This window comes from Rhipicephalus microplus, chromosome 8 (genome assembly GCF_043290135.1).
Source record: "Rhipicephalus microplus isolate Deutch F79 chromosome 8, USDA_Rmic, whole genome shotgun sequence".
In the NCBI taxonomy this organism is placed as follows: domain Eukaryota; kingdom Metazoa; phylum Arthropoda; class Arachnida; order Ixodida; family Ixodidae; genus Rhipicephalus; species Rhipicephalus microplus.
In genome coordinates, this window is record NC_134707.1 from 99,095,736 (window position 1) to 99,114,089 (window position 18,354).

General features: G+C 42.9%; 1 protein-coding gene across 1 annotated transcript; it reads left to right on the forward strand.

The window, feature by feature from the left end:
• Positions 1-405: 405 nt before the first annotated feature.
• LOC142768333 (uncharacterized) lies at positions 406-18,130 on the forward strand. The gene is made up of 13 exons (XM_075870302.1): positions 406-409; positions 3,526-3,585; positions 3,965-3,983; positions 7,226-7,371; positions 8,582-8,752; positions 9,431-9,589; positions 10,381-10,713; positions 10,789-11,022; positions 11,985-12,185; positions 13,599-13,766; positions 14,950-15,157; positions 17,599-17,746; positions 18,050-18,130. Exons 1-13 carry the CDS (start codon positions 406-408, stop codon positions 18,128-18,130), a joined length of 1,932 nt encoding a protein of 643 aa, XP_075726417.1.
• Positions 18,131-18,354: the final 224 nt, after the last annotated feature.

Here is an 18,354-nt window from a genome sequence, read left to right on the forward strand (position 1 = left end):
GTTTCCGGGTCATTATTTAGCTTTTGTGCATATAGAATAGCAGTTATTTTAAACAAGCTTAAGACCAGCTCTGCTTTTTGGCATGTGAACATTTATGTAAGAAGCAGTGATAGTTGCTGTAATTTTTTCTCACAGAAGGTCATTATGCAATTAAGGCGCTTTACTCGTGAATTGCTGTATGTGCTGGTTAATAGTTAGTTAAAGCAGTTAGGTGCATGGATATTGACAACGATTGCTGATTAGTTGAGGTCACGCACTGGGAGCGACGATTAGACACCACTACTATAATAGTTCATTTTCAGGTGTGGCCTCTGTCAAACATCAGGCGAATTCTTCCTTGTCTTGGTTACAACCATTGAAACAAGAGCTTACCACTCGACCAATCAGCTGTAGAAAAGACTGACGATGGGTAAGTAGGTCCTTGCTGGGGGCGAGGTCCAACTTCCAGCATTATCAATGGAATAGTTAGCTCAGCAAGATCGCCCACAAGATTTATTGGAAGCTGTGGGCTGTTGTGGAAGAGCGAGAGCTGCCTGAAAGGAAAGTATTACGAAAGAGTGTTGGCGCGGAGTTTCTTGCTGTATATATATACGACCAAAAAAAAGTCTGTCGAGCGGTCTGAATTGCACGCAGGCAGTCATCTTACGATGCTCAAAACACTACATCACAGGCATGTTTCATGTTGCGACTAAAGAAGCGCATGACTTGTAGAGAAAAATAAAACTTATTCAAATTAGATACATCTAAGAGAGAAGGCGTTCATAAAATCGGCACATTTTCCGGTTTTCCGGTAATGTTCTTTTTGTGGTATTAATTGCCCCTTACTTTTTCTAGCATCCGCATAGTGATTGAGCTTGTTGAGGGGCTTATCACTATTTTACGCCGCTGAGAGGTCACTATCAATTTCACCAGGTGCACAACACTTTCATGTTCGGGTTCCCACCGACTTTGGCGTCTATGTAACGGCTCGTATTATCTACAACCATTCGAATGCACGCATTGGCTGCACTGGCCGATAAGCTAATTGTGAAACGTTGTTCTCACATTTGTCACTTAGTAAACATTGACTAGCTAATACTGAACGGTAAATGGTGCAGACATTGCATTGGCTAGCGATGTGAAGCTTGTGTTGCACAGAAATTCGATGGATGGACGGATGTGACTACTCAGTGTTCATTCTCTAATAATGAGGGAGCAAATTCACGGACGGAAAACACCATATAGGACCATGCAAGGCTCAACAAACTCACGCGGCAGGCGAGACAAGGCGACGCTTGTCGCGACAAAATAACAAATCCTGCTCAAATGCAAAACTTTAGAGGAAGGCTCACCAGGCTCAAGAATAATTGCAGAGACCAACATTTAGAATTTAATTCTGGGTGTGTGGTCGAAAAAGTCAGCCAATTTTGCGTTGCTTCTGTGTCGAACGAACAACACCTTGCTGGTCTTCCACCATTAGAGACTGGGACGCCCCCTCGACATAATCATGTGTTCACCATCATGTGTTGCAAATGAGCTAAATAATGTTTTTGGTTCAGTATTCACAGAAGAAAATCCCATTCCGTCTGACCTTAAGTTCACGACTCTAAATTCGGTCATGAACGATTTAATTATTTCACACCAAGGTATTGAACGAGCTATTGAAAGGCTCCCAAACAATTCAGCACCCGGCCCGGACGGCATCTGCTCTAAAATGCTAAAAATAGCAAAGCCTGTTATTTCTCATATTCTAGCTTCTTTTTTTCAGCAATCTATTGATAGTGGTAGCGTACCAGACGCCTTGAAAATGGCCCACACCACTCCTATCTTTAAATCAGGTGACCCCTCTATGCTCAGTAACTCATGACCAATTTCACTAACGAGCATACCATGTAAACTTTTAGAGCACATTATATCATCTGCAGTTATGACATATCTAACCACGAGCAAGTTCGTCTTACCAAGTCAGCATGGTTTCCAGCGTGGCCTTTCAAGCGAAACTCAACTATTCGAACTAATAACTGATATACACGAAGCGATACATAATAAAACAGACGTTGATGCTCTCTTTATAGATTTCGCCAAAGCCTTCGACAAGGTTCCCCATAACCGCCTAAATATGAAACTAAGCGCCCTAAATATCAACCGTAATATCTGTAAATGGGTTGCTAATTTCCTGTCCGATCGCTATCAGTCTCTTTTTGTTAATAATACCTTGTCTCCATTAGTAAAGGTAAAATCAGGTGTTCCGCAAGGTACCGTGCTAGGGTCAATCCTATTCCTAATTTACGTTAATGATTTAAGTAACCAATTGTCATCCCCAATCAGACTTTTTGCAGACAATTGTGTAATTTACAGACAAATTACTAGTCATATTGATACGAGTGCGCTACAGTCTGACATTAACCAAATCACCCGATAGTGCTGCCAATGGCAAATAGAAATTAATGTTTCAAAAACAAAGTATATTCAATTTACAAAAATTACGAAACCTGAGCTGCATTTTTACATCATAAACAAAAGGCTAGTGGAAAATGTGAACACAATACAATACTTAAGAGTTCACCTTGCACACAACCTCTCATGGAATGGTCATGTTGAGGCAATAGCCAGTAAGGCTGTAAGAGCTCAAAGATTTGTTAAACAAAATTTGCACTCTGCTAACCAATCCACCAAACTTCTCGCATACACAACCTTAGTTCGCTCGAAAATGGAATACGCTGCCCTTATTTGGAATCCAAAGCAGCAATACCTTATTCATAAACTTGAGGCCATTCAAAACAAAGCAGCCCGCTTTATCACAGGAAAATATTCTCGGCTATATAGCATAACAGCTATTAAAACGTCGTTGAAATTACCGACTCTCGAAATACGTAGGCTTATCGAACTGCTGTCTCATATCCACAAGCTTTATTTCAGTAAGTCATCTTTCTTACATTCACAGACTAAACCAGCTCATCGCAATTTTCTACGTGTGGATCATGCTTACAAAATACAGCCCATGTTTGCCCGTTCTAACTTCCTTCGTGACTCACCATTGTTTCTTGCGATTTATCATTGGAATAAACTACCAAGTGATGCTGTAGCTGTGCGTGATCATGACACGTTTGTCCGCAGATTAATGAAGATGTGGAATGTTGAATCGTAACATTTTGTGGCTTTATTTCCTTTAGTCTAGTTCCAGCATTACATCAGGTATCGCACACATTGTTTCATGCCATACCGACTGCTACATTACGATGTCTTCTTTGGTGCGAAATTTGTTTTGCATTTACGTTTTTATTACTTTTTTTCGTGTTCTGTGTGAATATTTCTGTTTTGCACATAAACCTGCTGTATTGTAACTAACCCCCTCCCCCCCCTATGTAATGCCCAAATGAGCCTTCAGGGTATATAAATAAATAAATGAATAAACAAATAAATCACTTTCACTGCAAAATTTTCATTATCAGCTGAACCTTTCTAGGTGTATTTTGACAGGTGCATGATCTGATTTCATTGAGCAGTGTTTTTTTTCCTTCACACATGTACTTCCTTCTGTTTCAGAGGCGCCTCCGGTCATTCCAGACGCCACAAAGTTTCCCGAACCAGTCCCTGTTGTCTCATGTAAGTGCTCCCCTACTCGAGTATGACCTTTTCAAAAAAAATTACGCTCCGTTGCTACAAGACACACTACTAATCTCACAGCGCCACTGTTCCATTTAAACCCATCTTTAGTGTTCCAGACTTCCTAAATGGGAGTAAAGCTATGGCTTAACACACCATCTTCATTTCATGTCTTTGTGGACTGTGAACTGTGCCTTGTCTATTAGTGCATGTCTGTGCTGGGCGGCAATTCTTTTGATATCTATAAACTCTGCTTATGTAAGTGTACGTAAGAGGACACGTCCCTTGTCGGCATTTATTACGTGTTGCATACGTCGTCTGACTCGTGGCTGTGAAGTTATTTGCACCGCTAAAAGTTCATTCTCTCTTCTGCTTTCAGCTGAAGGTTCCCATGATTCGTAAGTAATTAGGTTGCCCAGCGTGGAATTTTTATTAAATTGAAAATATGAGACCTATAGGGCCTTCATTCCAAAACTATTATATAAGGGTTAGGGTTGGCTTCTCACTGCTTAGATATACAACATTTGTTTATTTCGTCATAGAAATGGTTGACAGAGGTATTATTTCGAAGAAATGCTGTTCGGAAATGGTAGGCATATATAGATTTGCTGCGGCTAATAAGTCATCTATGTGTGACGTGCTGTTGTGGCCGTCGGAAGTATGTGAGTTCAGAGGTGGCGTAAAGGTGACGTCCAAACCCACTGGAGACTATATGGGAGTGCTAAACTATTTCCTTAATTTCTCAATGCTGCTCGAGCGCGCGTCAGTTAGGCGCTGATCACTTTGGATTTATTTGTGCAAAGGTGTGAGGCGTAAACCGAGCGTCGTCTGCTATCATTAGTGACACATTTGTACACATCGGCGACTGTAATAGTGCTCTTTTACTGAATGAAAGCTTATGAAGCATTCGAACGTTCTTAAAGTAATGTAATGAATGTCACCTTGTGTTTCATTTTCCGGCCAAAGTTTGATGCTGTGACAAATTACAGTAAAGAAAAGATGCTACGCGAAACGTTATCTCACGCATCAACTTTTTACTATATTTCACTATTTCGGAGCTAACCGAGTACCGATATGCCATCAACAAGTGAAGAAGCTGTTTTCCTCAAGACCACGAATGTAAACATGAGGAAAACTGGTCGCATGTGGCCCGCAAAGTTGTATCACGTGGGCCCCGTCACGATGAAGTTTGAACATTTCCCTCCTCCCCTCTAACCAGCAGCTTCACGCTTCCCGACTAAGCGATAAACTCCAACACGACTTTCTGCGTCTGCTGGTGAGCAACATTCTTCTAGATATTGGCGAGCTGGCTAGGGCTGTTATGCATCAAAAGTCTGATTGAACTTGTTTTCTGCTTTGAACCTATGTCGATAAATTGCAGCTTTGCGCAAGCCATGCTCAAATTAAACATTATTTATATTAGTTTTTTGATAATATCGTTAATGCAAGTTTGCAGTTTTCTTTTCGTCTGTAAAGTCTTTCATTTTCTTTGTTTTTTTTTCAAATATTTTTTTTCTTTCTCGCCGCTTTCTCAACTCATGGCCCCCTAATTGTAGGCTTCAAGCAAGTTGCCCCTGTACCTCAGAAAGCTTCTGACCTTTGATCTAGGCCTCTAGGCATATCACACCTGGGTGATGACGAAACAACTTTATGAGCTGGGTGTTGTAAGCCACGTTGTAAACGATTTTCATGCTACAGTATTTATACAAAATGAATTTCGGGTGGCCTTGTTGGTGCCTACGCTCACGAATGTGTCTTCTAATATATCCCGAGCTGTTTTAGTGTGTTTTCGTAATAAACGGCAGGCATAAACACTTGATGTAACACATTAGATGATCTAAAGCGATGAAAGCCGTGTTTTTATAGTTACTGTGGCACAGCAATTTTTTCCACAGTTAGCCTAACGCAACAACATAGAAAATAGGACACTAGCCACAACTGACCTCATTTAGTTATTTACAGTAGTAACGTAATAACATGGCTCCCATGAAAAGCGGCAACGGTCAGTGTCACCTGTATGCGCTGCAGGCTTGCTTTCAGCTACGAGATTGCTGCAAAGCAACTTTTCAGAAGTGCAAATGTTCGTGTTCCTTCAGAAAACTGACTTTGAGGATAACCAGCATCGATTGTGCTTTTTGTACACAATTCACTTGTTGAAAGTTTGCAACGTGCTACGAACGTTATCCAATATATGTTTCTTGCAGTGCTGCATCTTCCTCCTATTATAAATTTAGTTGATATGATTAACCATTTTTTCGCCCCAATTTAGTATCTTACCATCGAATGCTACAGAGGCCAATTATATTAATAAAGTAGTTGAATTATTCATGAATGATTTGATTGATATGTGGGGTTTAACGTCCCAAAACCACCACATGATTATGAGAGACGCCGTAGTGAAGGGCTCCGAAAATTTCGACTACCTGAGGTTCTTTAACGTGCACTCAAATCTGAGAACACGGACCTACAACATTTGCGCTTCCATCGAAACTGCAGACGCTGCAGCCATGATTCGATACCGCGACCTGCGGCTCGGCAGCCGAGTACCTTAGCCACTAGACCACCGGGGCGGGGCTAGTTGAATTAATCAACTTAGTTGCAAAACTTAGAAACATACCACCTCTTAAATTCACCTTGGAATCACGCTCAATTTATATATCTTTTCCTGCCTTAGAAACACCCAATAGGCGTAAAAAAGTCACTTTACCAGATTCACTTATTTACCATCAATCTTTACCCACTATTCTCAACTATGTAGTATACAGGTACAATGAATGGCAATGCCTCTAAATCCCAGGAAATTGATATTGTACCATTCTCCCAACGTTCATACTATTTCCCTGTACACAACATCCGGTGTATCGATCGAGGCCATTCATTCATTGCAATATTTGGGAGGGGCCTCAAGCAGTGACCTGGGATGCCGCATTCGTAATACTAACATTGTATCACTGTCAATAAAACACGTGAATTCTCTAGGCGCCACTTTTATGATTCCCCCAAGCACGTGAGACAACTAGCCCACTTATCACTCGTTAGACCAATGCTTCAAAACACCCCTCCCCTCCCAACCACCAACCTACTCCCACACCTCTGCGCTGGCAGCTGTCCAAAACCACGCAGCTAGATTCATTCGTTTCGCCCATCAGTACGAAGTTAGCGCAACAACAATGAAAGCAGAATCCAGCTCATCTAATTTGTGTCCGCGTTGTCACATTGCTGCTTTGTCTTTATTTCACAATTTTTTTCCCAGTGATCTCAGCCATGCACCCCATATCGTCCACGCCACTCACATCACGGTGAACGTGAACCAGAAGCGCAACGCCCATGTGCTCGCACCGTTTCAATTTCGTCTTCATTTCGTTCCCCGAGCAGCATCAGATTTGAACTGCGTTCCCTAGAGTATAGCAGCCATCACTATTTGATCAAACGTCTTGGACAATGCAACAAATTTGCTGTTTGAATGACGTCACCCAGCTGTACTGCAGATCGAAGCCATATGTTTTACCCCCCTTCAGGGATCTTCAAAAAAATTAGGTGATGTGAGCATTTGGTGTAATAAACTAGACAATTTCGAGGATAGCTTTGTTTATCACCCTGTGTTCACCTTGGCCCACTTTCTTTTTAATCTTTTGTGCAGTTTATTTATTGACCAAAATTGGACAAATGAACTTGTGTGCAGTGACTACGAATCTAGGGAAACCATGCTGACAGTTATCATGTGTCTGTGCCTGCTGGCACTGCTGGGCATTGTGGGCGCCCTTGTGCTTACCACAACCTATTTCGGTGAGTAATCACTTGTCACCATATGTGAAAAATAATATGTGTACATAGACGAGGAATACTAAATAGAGAAAGTAAAGAAACATAGCTGCGTAACTAAGGAAGAGAATGGGAAACCATCATTACTAAGTTGGATGGATGAAAGCAAAAAAGCTCCTCTAAAAACTTCGCTGAAGGCTTATTTCGGAGGCATTCTCCAATTACGAACGATTGTTCACCACTCTCGCCCAAGGGAAAGACACACGAAAGATACAATTTACCGGTGCTTTCTATGTGATAAAGATGTCTGGAATCTTGTGAAAATTGTTCATTGTTAAGGGCAACGCTGTGAGCCATTTAAAGGAAGAAAAGTCGCCGTAAGTTCAAGCGAGAAGAACACAGCAGGTTGTGTAGGAATAGGCAGAAAATGCAGCACGAAGGCAAGATAATCACTGGCTATGAAAGATATGACCACAGGCAAGAACACCGGGTACTGACGAGGACAAACCAAGAAATGAGCGGACCCAGACACTGTATAACTGAACTTCAGTGCTCACACGCTGGTGAAGAAACTAGGACGTTTCACAATGAAAACCAATATTATTAAGGACATTAATTTGAGGAAAGTCAAACGCTGGAGGTTGAGTATACAGTAGGCTGGCCAGGGAGTTTGAGTATTAAGTTTGTGGCAATAACGCTTCCACGAAATCACATTAAGGTGTTAGTCAAGCAACAAGAGAAAGGCTATTGCAGTGAAGTTTGCACGCATAATCGACATGATGGTTGTGTACCAGCGTTGTCTAAGAGGCAATATACTTCGCGTGATTCCACGTGAGATGTACTGACAAATCAACGTTTGATATTTTGGCAGGGTTTCAACAATATCTTGCCATAGTATACTTAAGTGATTAGTAAGGAATAGTAACATAGTAGCCGTATCAATCTTAAACGTGACACGTTCATCGTCTCTCGAATTCAAAAAGAAACAGTTATCAGACAAAAATGATAGCTTAATGAGATCAGCCACCTCTTGAACAAGGCGGGTCAATGTAACCAGCGTTAAGGTAAGTGAACCTGCACTAATAAGAATGTCCTAATAGAACATTGGTTTTAACGTATCTTTTTCTAGCTTGTGTCGGGAATGCGAAGGTGAAGGTTCCAAATGGTTGGGTTGGAGAAAAACTAAAATGTAAATCGTCCTGCACGTGACTGATTCCCGTCTCCTATTCTGCAGATGAGGATAACTCGGACGAGGCCTCCACGGACGACCTCGCTGAGATGAGCGGACCTTCATCATCTCCACCTTGGACCACCAAAGTCCGAGAACCGATCTCAACGAAGCGGCAAATGGCGAGCAGTACTACAAAGGTCACGATACATTCTATGCCTACTGCAGCATCTACAGGTAGGTGTCTGGTTTGTAAAATGCGTTACGTATACTCTAGTAGTTGTACAGTGCAGAGGGCAGCTTCGATGCTGTGTGTACGACAGAGCCTGAGAATACAAAAAGAATGATCAGGCGTGTGTAATACGGGCCATTTCTCGAACCATTGTCGGACTTGTGCCTGGCGAGCACACTTTTACAGCAATGATGAGATTGCCAAGTTGTGTGTCATTTTGATAGTGATGGCTATCGGCCAGAAATGAGATGTACAGTGTCTATGACCGCATCATCTGATGTGTCTCCCTGCAAAGAAACCGACTACCTTCATGACAAGTGTCCTACTCTTCTCAATCATGTTGTACCTTCTAATCTCGGAGCACGAGGTTTTACCTATAGGTGACCACACTTATATTTCTTGCCCATGCATTCAATAAACCAGATTTATTGGTCAGCAGTGTTAGTGCACGCGCATCTTTCTTTTGCCCGTGCATCTAATTTTGCTGAGAACACTGAACACAAAAGTTCGCGCACAAGCTAAGAAGCAAACCCTTCTACTAAAAGTTATTTAAATTTACAGGCGTTGGGGACGTATAAAACGGTCTCTTTCAAAGTACTTGCTACTTCTTGTGACCCTGTAAACCTTAGGCATGCCAAGCGTGATGAAAAACTCATGTTTCTGGAATCCTAATATTTTTACAGATAATACATATCCGACGACGAGCCCCCTAACGATGGCGCCTACAACGATAAGCACCATGACTACGACAAAGACGCCGAGAACAACCACAACGACAACAACGACGGAAGCGACGAGAGCCCCAACAATGACAACCTCAACGACAATAGCGGTGCCCTCTGGTAAGGCCGCATATCAAAGCCCAGCTCGCTATCTAGAACCCACGAAAACTTTTAAACGTGCACACAGCTCAAGCATGCCTCGTGCTGAACGGGGGATCAAATCAACGCTTCAAGCACGCCGGCACGCGCGCGCTTTGACTCCTCCGAAAATATGAATCTTCGTTTCGTGATGACCTGTTGATATGACATAAATGCTTACAATGCGGTCTTAAGACGTTCCGGTCAATGGAGATGGTGTGGAAAAAGCCACATTTAACATCCTGTCGATCAAGATGGTGTGAAAAAAGCCATACTTAACATCCGGTCGATCAAGATAGTGTGAGAAAGCCATTTTTAACATAGTGGCATAATCCGCAGGCACAGAGAAACACTGCATTATCAGCTAACTAGTAATAACATCACGTAGAGTTATGTATTATACTTTTTTCTTCCCCACAGTGCCTTTCAATTATCTTCCGTCTGCTATGACCCATTTTTAAAATAAACATGGAGTGTCAAGCCACCGTGGATATAACGAGAACCTCTATCAGTGCATCAGTGATGAAACCGGTCCTCCCAGACAAGAGAAATATGAATCTCTCAATAAATAGTTTGATGTCCCACTTCCACTGATAGCCCAAACCGCAAACATCAGATCATCGCGAGGTTTTCGCGTGTAGGTTGAATACATGCTATCGTCTGACCTTTCAGTTGCAAATCATCGTCTTTTTTGCTTTTGTGGAGCATTCTTTAGTTTTTCATGTCAAGCTTGAAGAACGACGCACGTTGCTGGTGTCCTGTTATTTTTGTAGACCACGTGTTTTCGACGACAAGCCCACGAACTATGACAACCAGAAGGATGAGTAGCACGACTACTGCCACCACTCCATTGATAAGTACCATGAAGACAAGAACGAGGAGAATGACTACAACGGCAAGAACAACTACAACAACGGCAGCTACCACAACCACAAGAATGAGTAGCACGACTACTACGACCACTCCATCGATAACTACCATGACGACAAGCTCGAGGAGAATGACCACAACGGCAAGAACAACTACAACAACGACAGCTACCACAACGACAGTGATTACAACGACAACAACCTCAACGACGACTACAACTACAGCTGTCCCCTCTGGTAAGCCTTCCATTTCATGAGGCAGCTTGTACTGCCCCATGAAATGACGTTACTTGTGTCCTGTTATTTTTGCAGACCACGTGTTTTCGACTACAAGCCCTAGAACTATGTCAACCAGAAGAATGAGTAGCACGACTACTACAGCTGCATTGACAACTACCATGACCACAAGTACGAGGAGAATGACTACAACGACCAGAACATTCACAACAACGACTACCAGCACCACAACGACAACCACAACCACCACAACGACATCGACCACAACCACAACAACAACGTCGACGACAACTACAGCAGTTCCGTCTGGTAAGGTCCATTTCATGGGGCAGCTTCTAATCTACAACACCGCGCATGCTTTCAAACACGCGCACAACTCAAACGCGCCTCGCAAAAAACAGGGGTTTAAATCCACAAGTTAAGAACGTCGACTTGCGCGCACTCTGAGAACAACAAAATTGGCAACTGTATTTTCGTGCAGGCTCGCTGATATAGCTTCAAAGTGTGCAATACAGTTTTGAGCAGTTCCGGTCAGTCAAGCGGCAGTCGGAAAAGGTCATGTTGTACCATGTAGTGCGATCCGCCGGCAAAGATAAATGCGAGCTCGTATGCAGGGAGCAGCATTACCATGTGAGTGAGGCACATTGTGACGCCAGGCGACAGGCTCGTGGGGACGCGGAAATAAGACAGTAAAACGGCTGTCAAAGCACAATGTATGTGTTTGTCTCTTTTTCGTATCAATTTTAGGTGAGTACATCACAGCACAACTGTTCTGAGCAGGTCACCTAACTTCTAAGTGGCTGGCGGAGAGTCAGATTCAACGGTTGTTACTTCAGCTAAGCTCCTTTGGATTGTATTCTGTCTGCAGTACAACTGATTTCGTGATGCGCATAGAATGTCACGCCACCAAGCAGATGTAACGAGAACCTCCATGGAGAGCATAACTAGAAAATAAACAGGCAACTCTGGTAGTCATTTGCTGGTACGTCTACGCTAGTCTGACGGTTAGCGTTTTGGTAGGACAGAAAGACTGCAACTTTCAGGTGTCCTGCATCAGAGACGCAATGGGTTCTTCATTACGCGAAAAACTTCTTGTCACGCTTTGAATGTAAGAGCATGACCAGGCTTTCTGTAAGTAGGGTAGTTGAATGTTGTCGTCTGACCTTATGACCTCAAAATTGTGGTTTTTTCCCTTTATATGGAATTCTTCAGTTGCGTACGTCAAGCGGGAAAAAGGAACGCACGTTGCTGTTCTTCTAATGCTTTTGCAGACCACACGTTTTCGATGACAATGCCCCGAACTAGGCCGAGTACAACGAGAAACACGATGACTGCCACAACCGCATTGACAACTACCCCAATGACAACTATGACGACGACGCCTACAACGACCACGATGACAACCACGACAGTGACTACCCCTTCGACGACAACGACCTCGACGACAAGTACAACTACAGTAGTACCCTCTGGTAAGGGCGAATTTTGCAGGGCAGCTCGCATTCTCACAACCCCGCGCATGCTTCCGAACGTGCGCACAACTGAAGCGCATCACGCCAGACACTAGGTTTCCAATCTATGCGTTGAGCAGGCCGGCGCGCACCTACTGCAAGTGCACTCAAACTGGGTGTCTTCATTTTGTGCAGGTCTGTTCATATTTCTCCAAAATGCGCAATGCAATCTTGAAAACATTCGGCAAAGTAAGCCGGGGTTGCGAAAAGCCTTGCCCTATTACGTAGTACTTTCCACAAGCACAAATAAACACGAACCAGAACTTGTGCGGAGGTGAACGAGAAATACGAAGCTCCCTCAGAGTGACTCATAAAATATAGTTTCAAGCTTCGAGCTCCCTCGGACTCACCGACGCAAACATTTTCCTGATCGGACTCACAAGGACTCAAACTCACCACAATTTGACTGACTCGGACTCACACTACTGGCTCGATTCGGGTCCGTGTCCTCGTGAGTGAACTTACGAGTCCTCTTGCCGAGAATTAGCTTTTCCAGCTTTTGTGTCAGTGCTCTTTCACACCAGTATCCCACGTAATCAGGTGTCTTTTACATGGCCCTGTTTACCTTAGAGTACGAGTTACGTGTGATTGCTAACCAGTAAGGACTTTTTGTCTTGTTCAAATGAATAAAGACATGAGGAATATTTATCACGAACTTCTCTAGGAGAGTTGCCGGGGTGTAGACAAAGGGCTCGCAACGTAATTTAAGCAACTGTTTATTGAATATTGAAATGACGTATGAATGATACTGCTTTGAAATACATGCGAGTAGACGTGAGTGCCAACCTGAAATCTTGTAAGGTTTAGAGTAATGCGGAAAATGAGTAAATCGCACCCGAGGTCGCAAAAATTGGGCAAATTACTCACCCTAGCTCAAAAAAGTATTGTAATGCTTTAGAGAGCAGGAAATTGCAGAAAAAAAGGAACTACAAGAACTTTCGGAGTTGTCCTCTGCTCTTCGAGGCTAAAACGGGAGTATTGCGGACCAAGACGTACCGAGCTAAACACGGAGGCACAGACCTGTTATGTAGTGTGCCTAGAAAGGTGGAGAAAACGGTTGAACCTTCGGTATTGCTCTGTAAAGAGCTACACCATAGAATGCAGAATAATGGCGCGCAATTTTTCAAAACATTTGGGTTTAGGGACACTGAAGTCAAAATAGACTTTAAACGGGTAGAAATAACGAGGAGGAGGTAACTGATTGGTGGCTAGACCCAAGGCACGAGTAAAAATGTATTCATATTTCCACACAATCCCCTTCGGGTAAAGGTGGAAGCAGTTTTTTTACTTGCGTATAGCATTCTTTACTGATGCATGTCAAGCGCGAAAAACAAACAACGCTGGCATTTTGCTGATCACCTAACATCTTTGCAGACCTAACGTTTTCGACAAGCCTCAGAACTACACCGCTTACAACAACGAGAAGCACGACAACGACAATGATGTCGACAGATAGAACAACGTCAACCACGACGACAACGACTACAACGACAACCACTACAACAACAACATCTACAACTACGACTACAGCAGTTCCCTCTGGTAAGGGCGCATTTCAGTTAGCGACTCGTAATCTACAACCAGGTGCGCGCTTCTAAACGCACGCACAGCCCAAGCTTGCCTCGTGATGAATCCAGCTTTTTACCCATACAACGGCTCAAATTTGTACTCAACATTTCGTGCAAAGCTGAGAGTGTATAATAAAAGTTTGTAATGCAGTCTTGAGCTCTTTCAGTAAATCAAGCTTATGTCGGAAACGGCGTAGTTTACTATATTAACAATACAGGCGGGCAATATGCGCGACTTCGCATTGTGCTCTTCTATACCTGAGCAATCTGAAACTGACACTACATTAAAATAGGCTGGTTAAGGAATTGTCGGAAATCTCTGTTATGAAGTGCGTGAGCGACGTATGAGTCGCTCACAGACGCGTTCGCTGGACGAACGCTAGGAACGTTATCCTAGGAGTACCGGCTGATTTCATTCCTATGCGTCATGTTGCTTGTTTCAGTACGTCATCGATAGATGAAAGCGCACCAGAAATTATTTGTAATTTCATACATAGTGACGAGGAAAGGCGCAAGTCTTCCAGAGGGGGAAACTCTGCAGATTTCTTTTTCCAGTATTCACAGAAACCATCTTGGGGAGGAGTATATTTCTCGGGACGTGGAAGCATCGAGATTGACATCCACAACAGCGATCAGCTGATTCCTCTGGAGGACCGAATTGCACTTCATGTCCCCTCGTGATTGAATGTATTTTTCACACTCGCAAGTCACCTAGGTTTTACGTAATGTATAATGTTCTCGAGCAGCGTAGAAAAAGCACGATCTTTTTTCGCATTGCATATATGGCAACTGATTGCGCATACATCTGACTCCAGAATCGAATAAATTACAATATCTCAGCACCACAACCCCTTGGGATTAGCCGGCCTTTTACCAAGCGCGAAGATTCCGTGGTGACATCTCTTTGGCGTTATTATACTATCATAAATTTCGGCAATGTCTGATGTCCAGATTACGTCACTAGTGTCGGTGATCTCGCGTCATGATGACATCATACGGTCAATTAATGAGGTGCTAGGTATCCTTCGTTTAACTGGTGTTCACGCAGCTGACGCTAATGCTCACTTTGTGTTGAGAATAAGTGACATATATTAAATGAAAACAAGTAAGAGATACACAGAAGATTTGTTCATTGATTCATTATTACTTACTCCCAGTGAAGTTGATAATCTGCACCGTAAGCGAGACAGCCATCTCAGAGGACATGTACCCGGACGACAAGTACTGCGACTACCTCTTCTACACCAACGTCATCATATCAAATAGCCACATTCAAGCGGAAAAGAACCCCGTCAGTTGGGATGTTTTCCAGAGGAGGAGCCCAAAGTACACGCGCGTGCAGCTGGGAATTTCATTCGACTTTCAGTAAGTCAGAAACTTAAGCAAGTCAGAAAGTCAGTAAGTCAGAAGCTGTCCGAAGCTAATTATGTTGTTGCAAGAATTGCCTTTGAGTTCATGCGGAGAAAAACTGTGCGAAAGTGCGTTCTGAAGGTACCCGTTATTGCTTTTATAGAAAGCAGGAGATGCAGCGAGGGCATACTGGTTAGCCTAACGTGCAAGAGCACGGCCGCTGAATCTTGTGCGCTTTGATCGAGCGGGCTATTAGGGCTATTTAGTCTATAAAAGTACAGTAAAACCTCAATATTTTGCAGTTTATGGCACAGTAAAATATCCTGAAGTTAGTCATATGTCAAATAATCGAAAGTAACAAAAAACAATGAACTCTTGTCTGTTCTATCTCTGTATTTTCAATCTCTTGGTGAACATATGGTCATTTTACATTAGAGTGATATAAATGGTACGCCTTTTGTTCTTCGCGAAATAGTTCACAATGTGAACGAGGCTCAGGCCCCCATGTTTTAGGTAGAAATGTCCTCTAAACAATACCCGTTTGCACATCATTACCCCCAGCATCACCACGCGCATGCGAGGACCATTTTCCAATCGAGAAAAAAAAAATACGGGAAGCGACTCATCAACTGTACATCAGATTGTAGCTGATCATTTGTACGTATTTGTAGCCTCCACACCATGGCTCTTATTAACTACAAAAGCCCAGTTGAATTCACAAAATACACTTCCTTTTCCAAAAAATTGAAAATACCCGAGAGAATATTCTTCGTATTTGCCAAAGTAATGACGGCACCTGTCATACCTCAAGCGCAGCCGTGGCCCTAGTTCAAGGTGCTGGGGATTGTCCATTATGAGTGTTTGTATCGAAAAAGCCACCTTGACATTTTGTACGTCATAGCGTACTGAACCATGCTCGAACAGGCTCTTTGCGGTAAGTGATTAGGCGTCATTAGTTCTTCAAACTGCTTGACAGGAATGCTAAATTTACAGTGTTTAATTGGATGCACTCACATAAGAAACAAATACGGCTTCTTAAGCTCTTCGCAACTATAGTAAAAGCCGATTAATCTGGTTTTCAAGGGACCGGGAAAAAGATACTGAAGTGAGCCGAATGCCAAATTACTGAAAGCAACAAGAAAACAATAAACGGGTGTGCATTCCTTCAATGCACGTATGTTTTCTTGGTGGACCGGTAAATCGCGCGCTAATTTTGCATAAGAGCTCAGGAAGGCACGAATTTCGTCATTCGCGACTTTGTGAACGTGGCACGAAGCCCCCATGTCTGAAGCAGAAACGAGGTCTGAAGAACACTTCACCATGTACCGTTACCACAAATACCGCCGGAGATACGCAACAATAATTTTTAAGCTTAAAAAATGGCGAGCAACTTATAATCTATGCTTGCTCCGTGGTAAGTACGTTACGTAGCTAGTGAGCAATTCATCATGCGGACCACCACTTATCTACTTGTGTTCCATTCTTTACCAACTAGCACATATTACGACGCTATTATCTTGATGTTTAGTATTGGTTAATTGCACCAGAAGTGCCCCACATAAAAATGCAGGTACAAACCAACGGCAGTTTTGGGTATTAGCGAATGCGTTCATGCTTCGTTACTTCACACAAAATCACGCTTCGTGCATGCCGTGCTCCGAGGATTGTCTCTTTTAACCGGCTTGTTCAATTAGACCTAATTAAAGAAACATTAATACCATTAAAATAACAATTGCTTATCGCGACCCGCCAACAGGTCCGTGTTATGCTGTTTTTTGTATTATAAAAAGTGTCCAATAAACGAGCTTATACTGCATACGTGCAGACACTTTAGGGTTTAAAACGGCGAATGTTTGGCCTACTCACTTTTATTTCCTTGTGGCATTGCTGAGCTCAGGAGCGAAAAGCGCAGCAACGATAGAAAGTCAGAAAGCACTGCTAGTGGGGTCCACCTACGCTTTCGCTTTCTCTTGCTGAAGGTGCAGTTCAAGCGTCCTCAAAATTTCTTTCTGAGCACATTCGAGTTTTTTCAAGTGACACTGATTTCAAGTGCTCTTTATTATCCAGCCATTTTAATGATTACTATATCAGTCATCAGGATTACGTGCCACATTTTTTTACGAAAGACTTCACAGCAAGAGCTTTTTCCTGCATGTGTGTCATTGTACTGAATTTAAAAAGCGCACTGGTTTAAATCGTATTTTGTTTTTGTTTTTTGGTTCGCGTGATTCTGTTGCTAAAACATATCAAATGATGACAACGCTTGAATTAGGTATTAGGAGAAGCCTTCGCGAAAGAACTTTTTTTCTGAATAAGTACCCTAAGGAGCAATTTATTCAAAATTAACTTTACTTCATGTGAACATTTGCCTCAAAAACTTTTACTTCGTGTGAACACTCCAATATGTTGAGGTGGTTTTTGTAATTGCCATATTACAATTGGAACTTACAATGCAGGAATGTAACGCCGAACGGTTTGGACAGTGCCTCCAGTGACCTTGACGCACTCCGGAAGGAAGGCATCAGGCACTGCGGGCTCCTCACCGTTTTGTCGTTTCAAAAGGACTTCCGGCACACACTTAGGAGCACTAAGGGTGTGCTTCAGGTAGGTAGTTAGGTAGGTAGGTAGGTAGGTAGGTAGGTAGGTAGGTAGGTAGGTAGGTAGGTAGGTAGGTAGGTAGGTAGGTAAGTAGGTAGGTAGGTAGGTAGGTAGGTAGGTAGCAGGTAGGTAGGCAGGTAGGTAGGTAGGTAGGTAGGTAGGTAGGAAGGAAGGAAGGAAGGAAGGAAGGAAGAAAGGAAGGAGCCAGGCACTTGACTGCAGCACCCTGCAAGAAAGGCCGCGACGACCTGGCTTAGCACACATTTTTTTCTCTCTCCTTTTTGTCTTTTTGTCGTCATTCTTTTCTAGGGGCTTTACTGGGCACCTACGATGCCGTACAAAGAACGCAAGAGGACAAGCTGGGCCTCCAAAGCACTGCGCACTCAGTAGGGACGTAAAGGCCGCCATCTGAGATTCTCTAGGGTCGCTGCACAGATGTGGCCTCATAATGAGTTTGGCATATTGATATGAACGTCAAAAATGAGGCATTGTAATGCCAAATACATACCCAGAATATTTTAGTTTGAATGATGGTTGTAGTTCTTGAAATTTTATTGAATGATTACTGGAGAGGCAAAGTTACTGTAAACTGCTATTATTAAAAAGTACGTCAG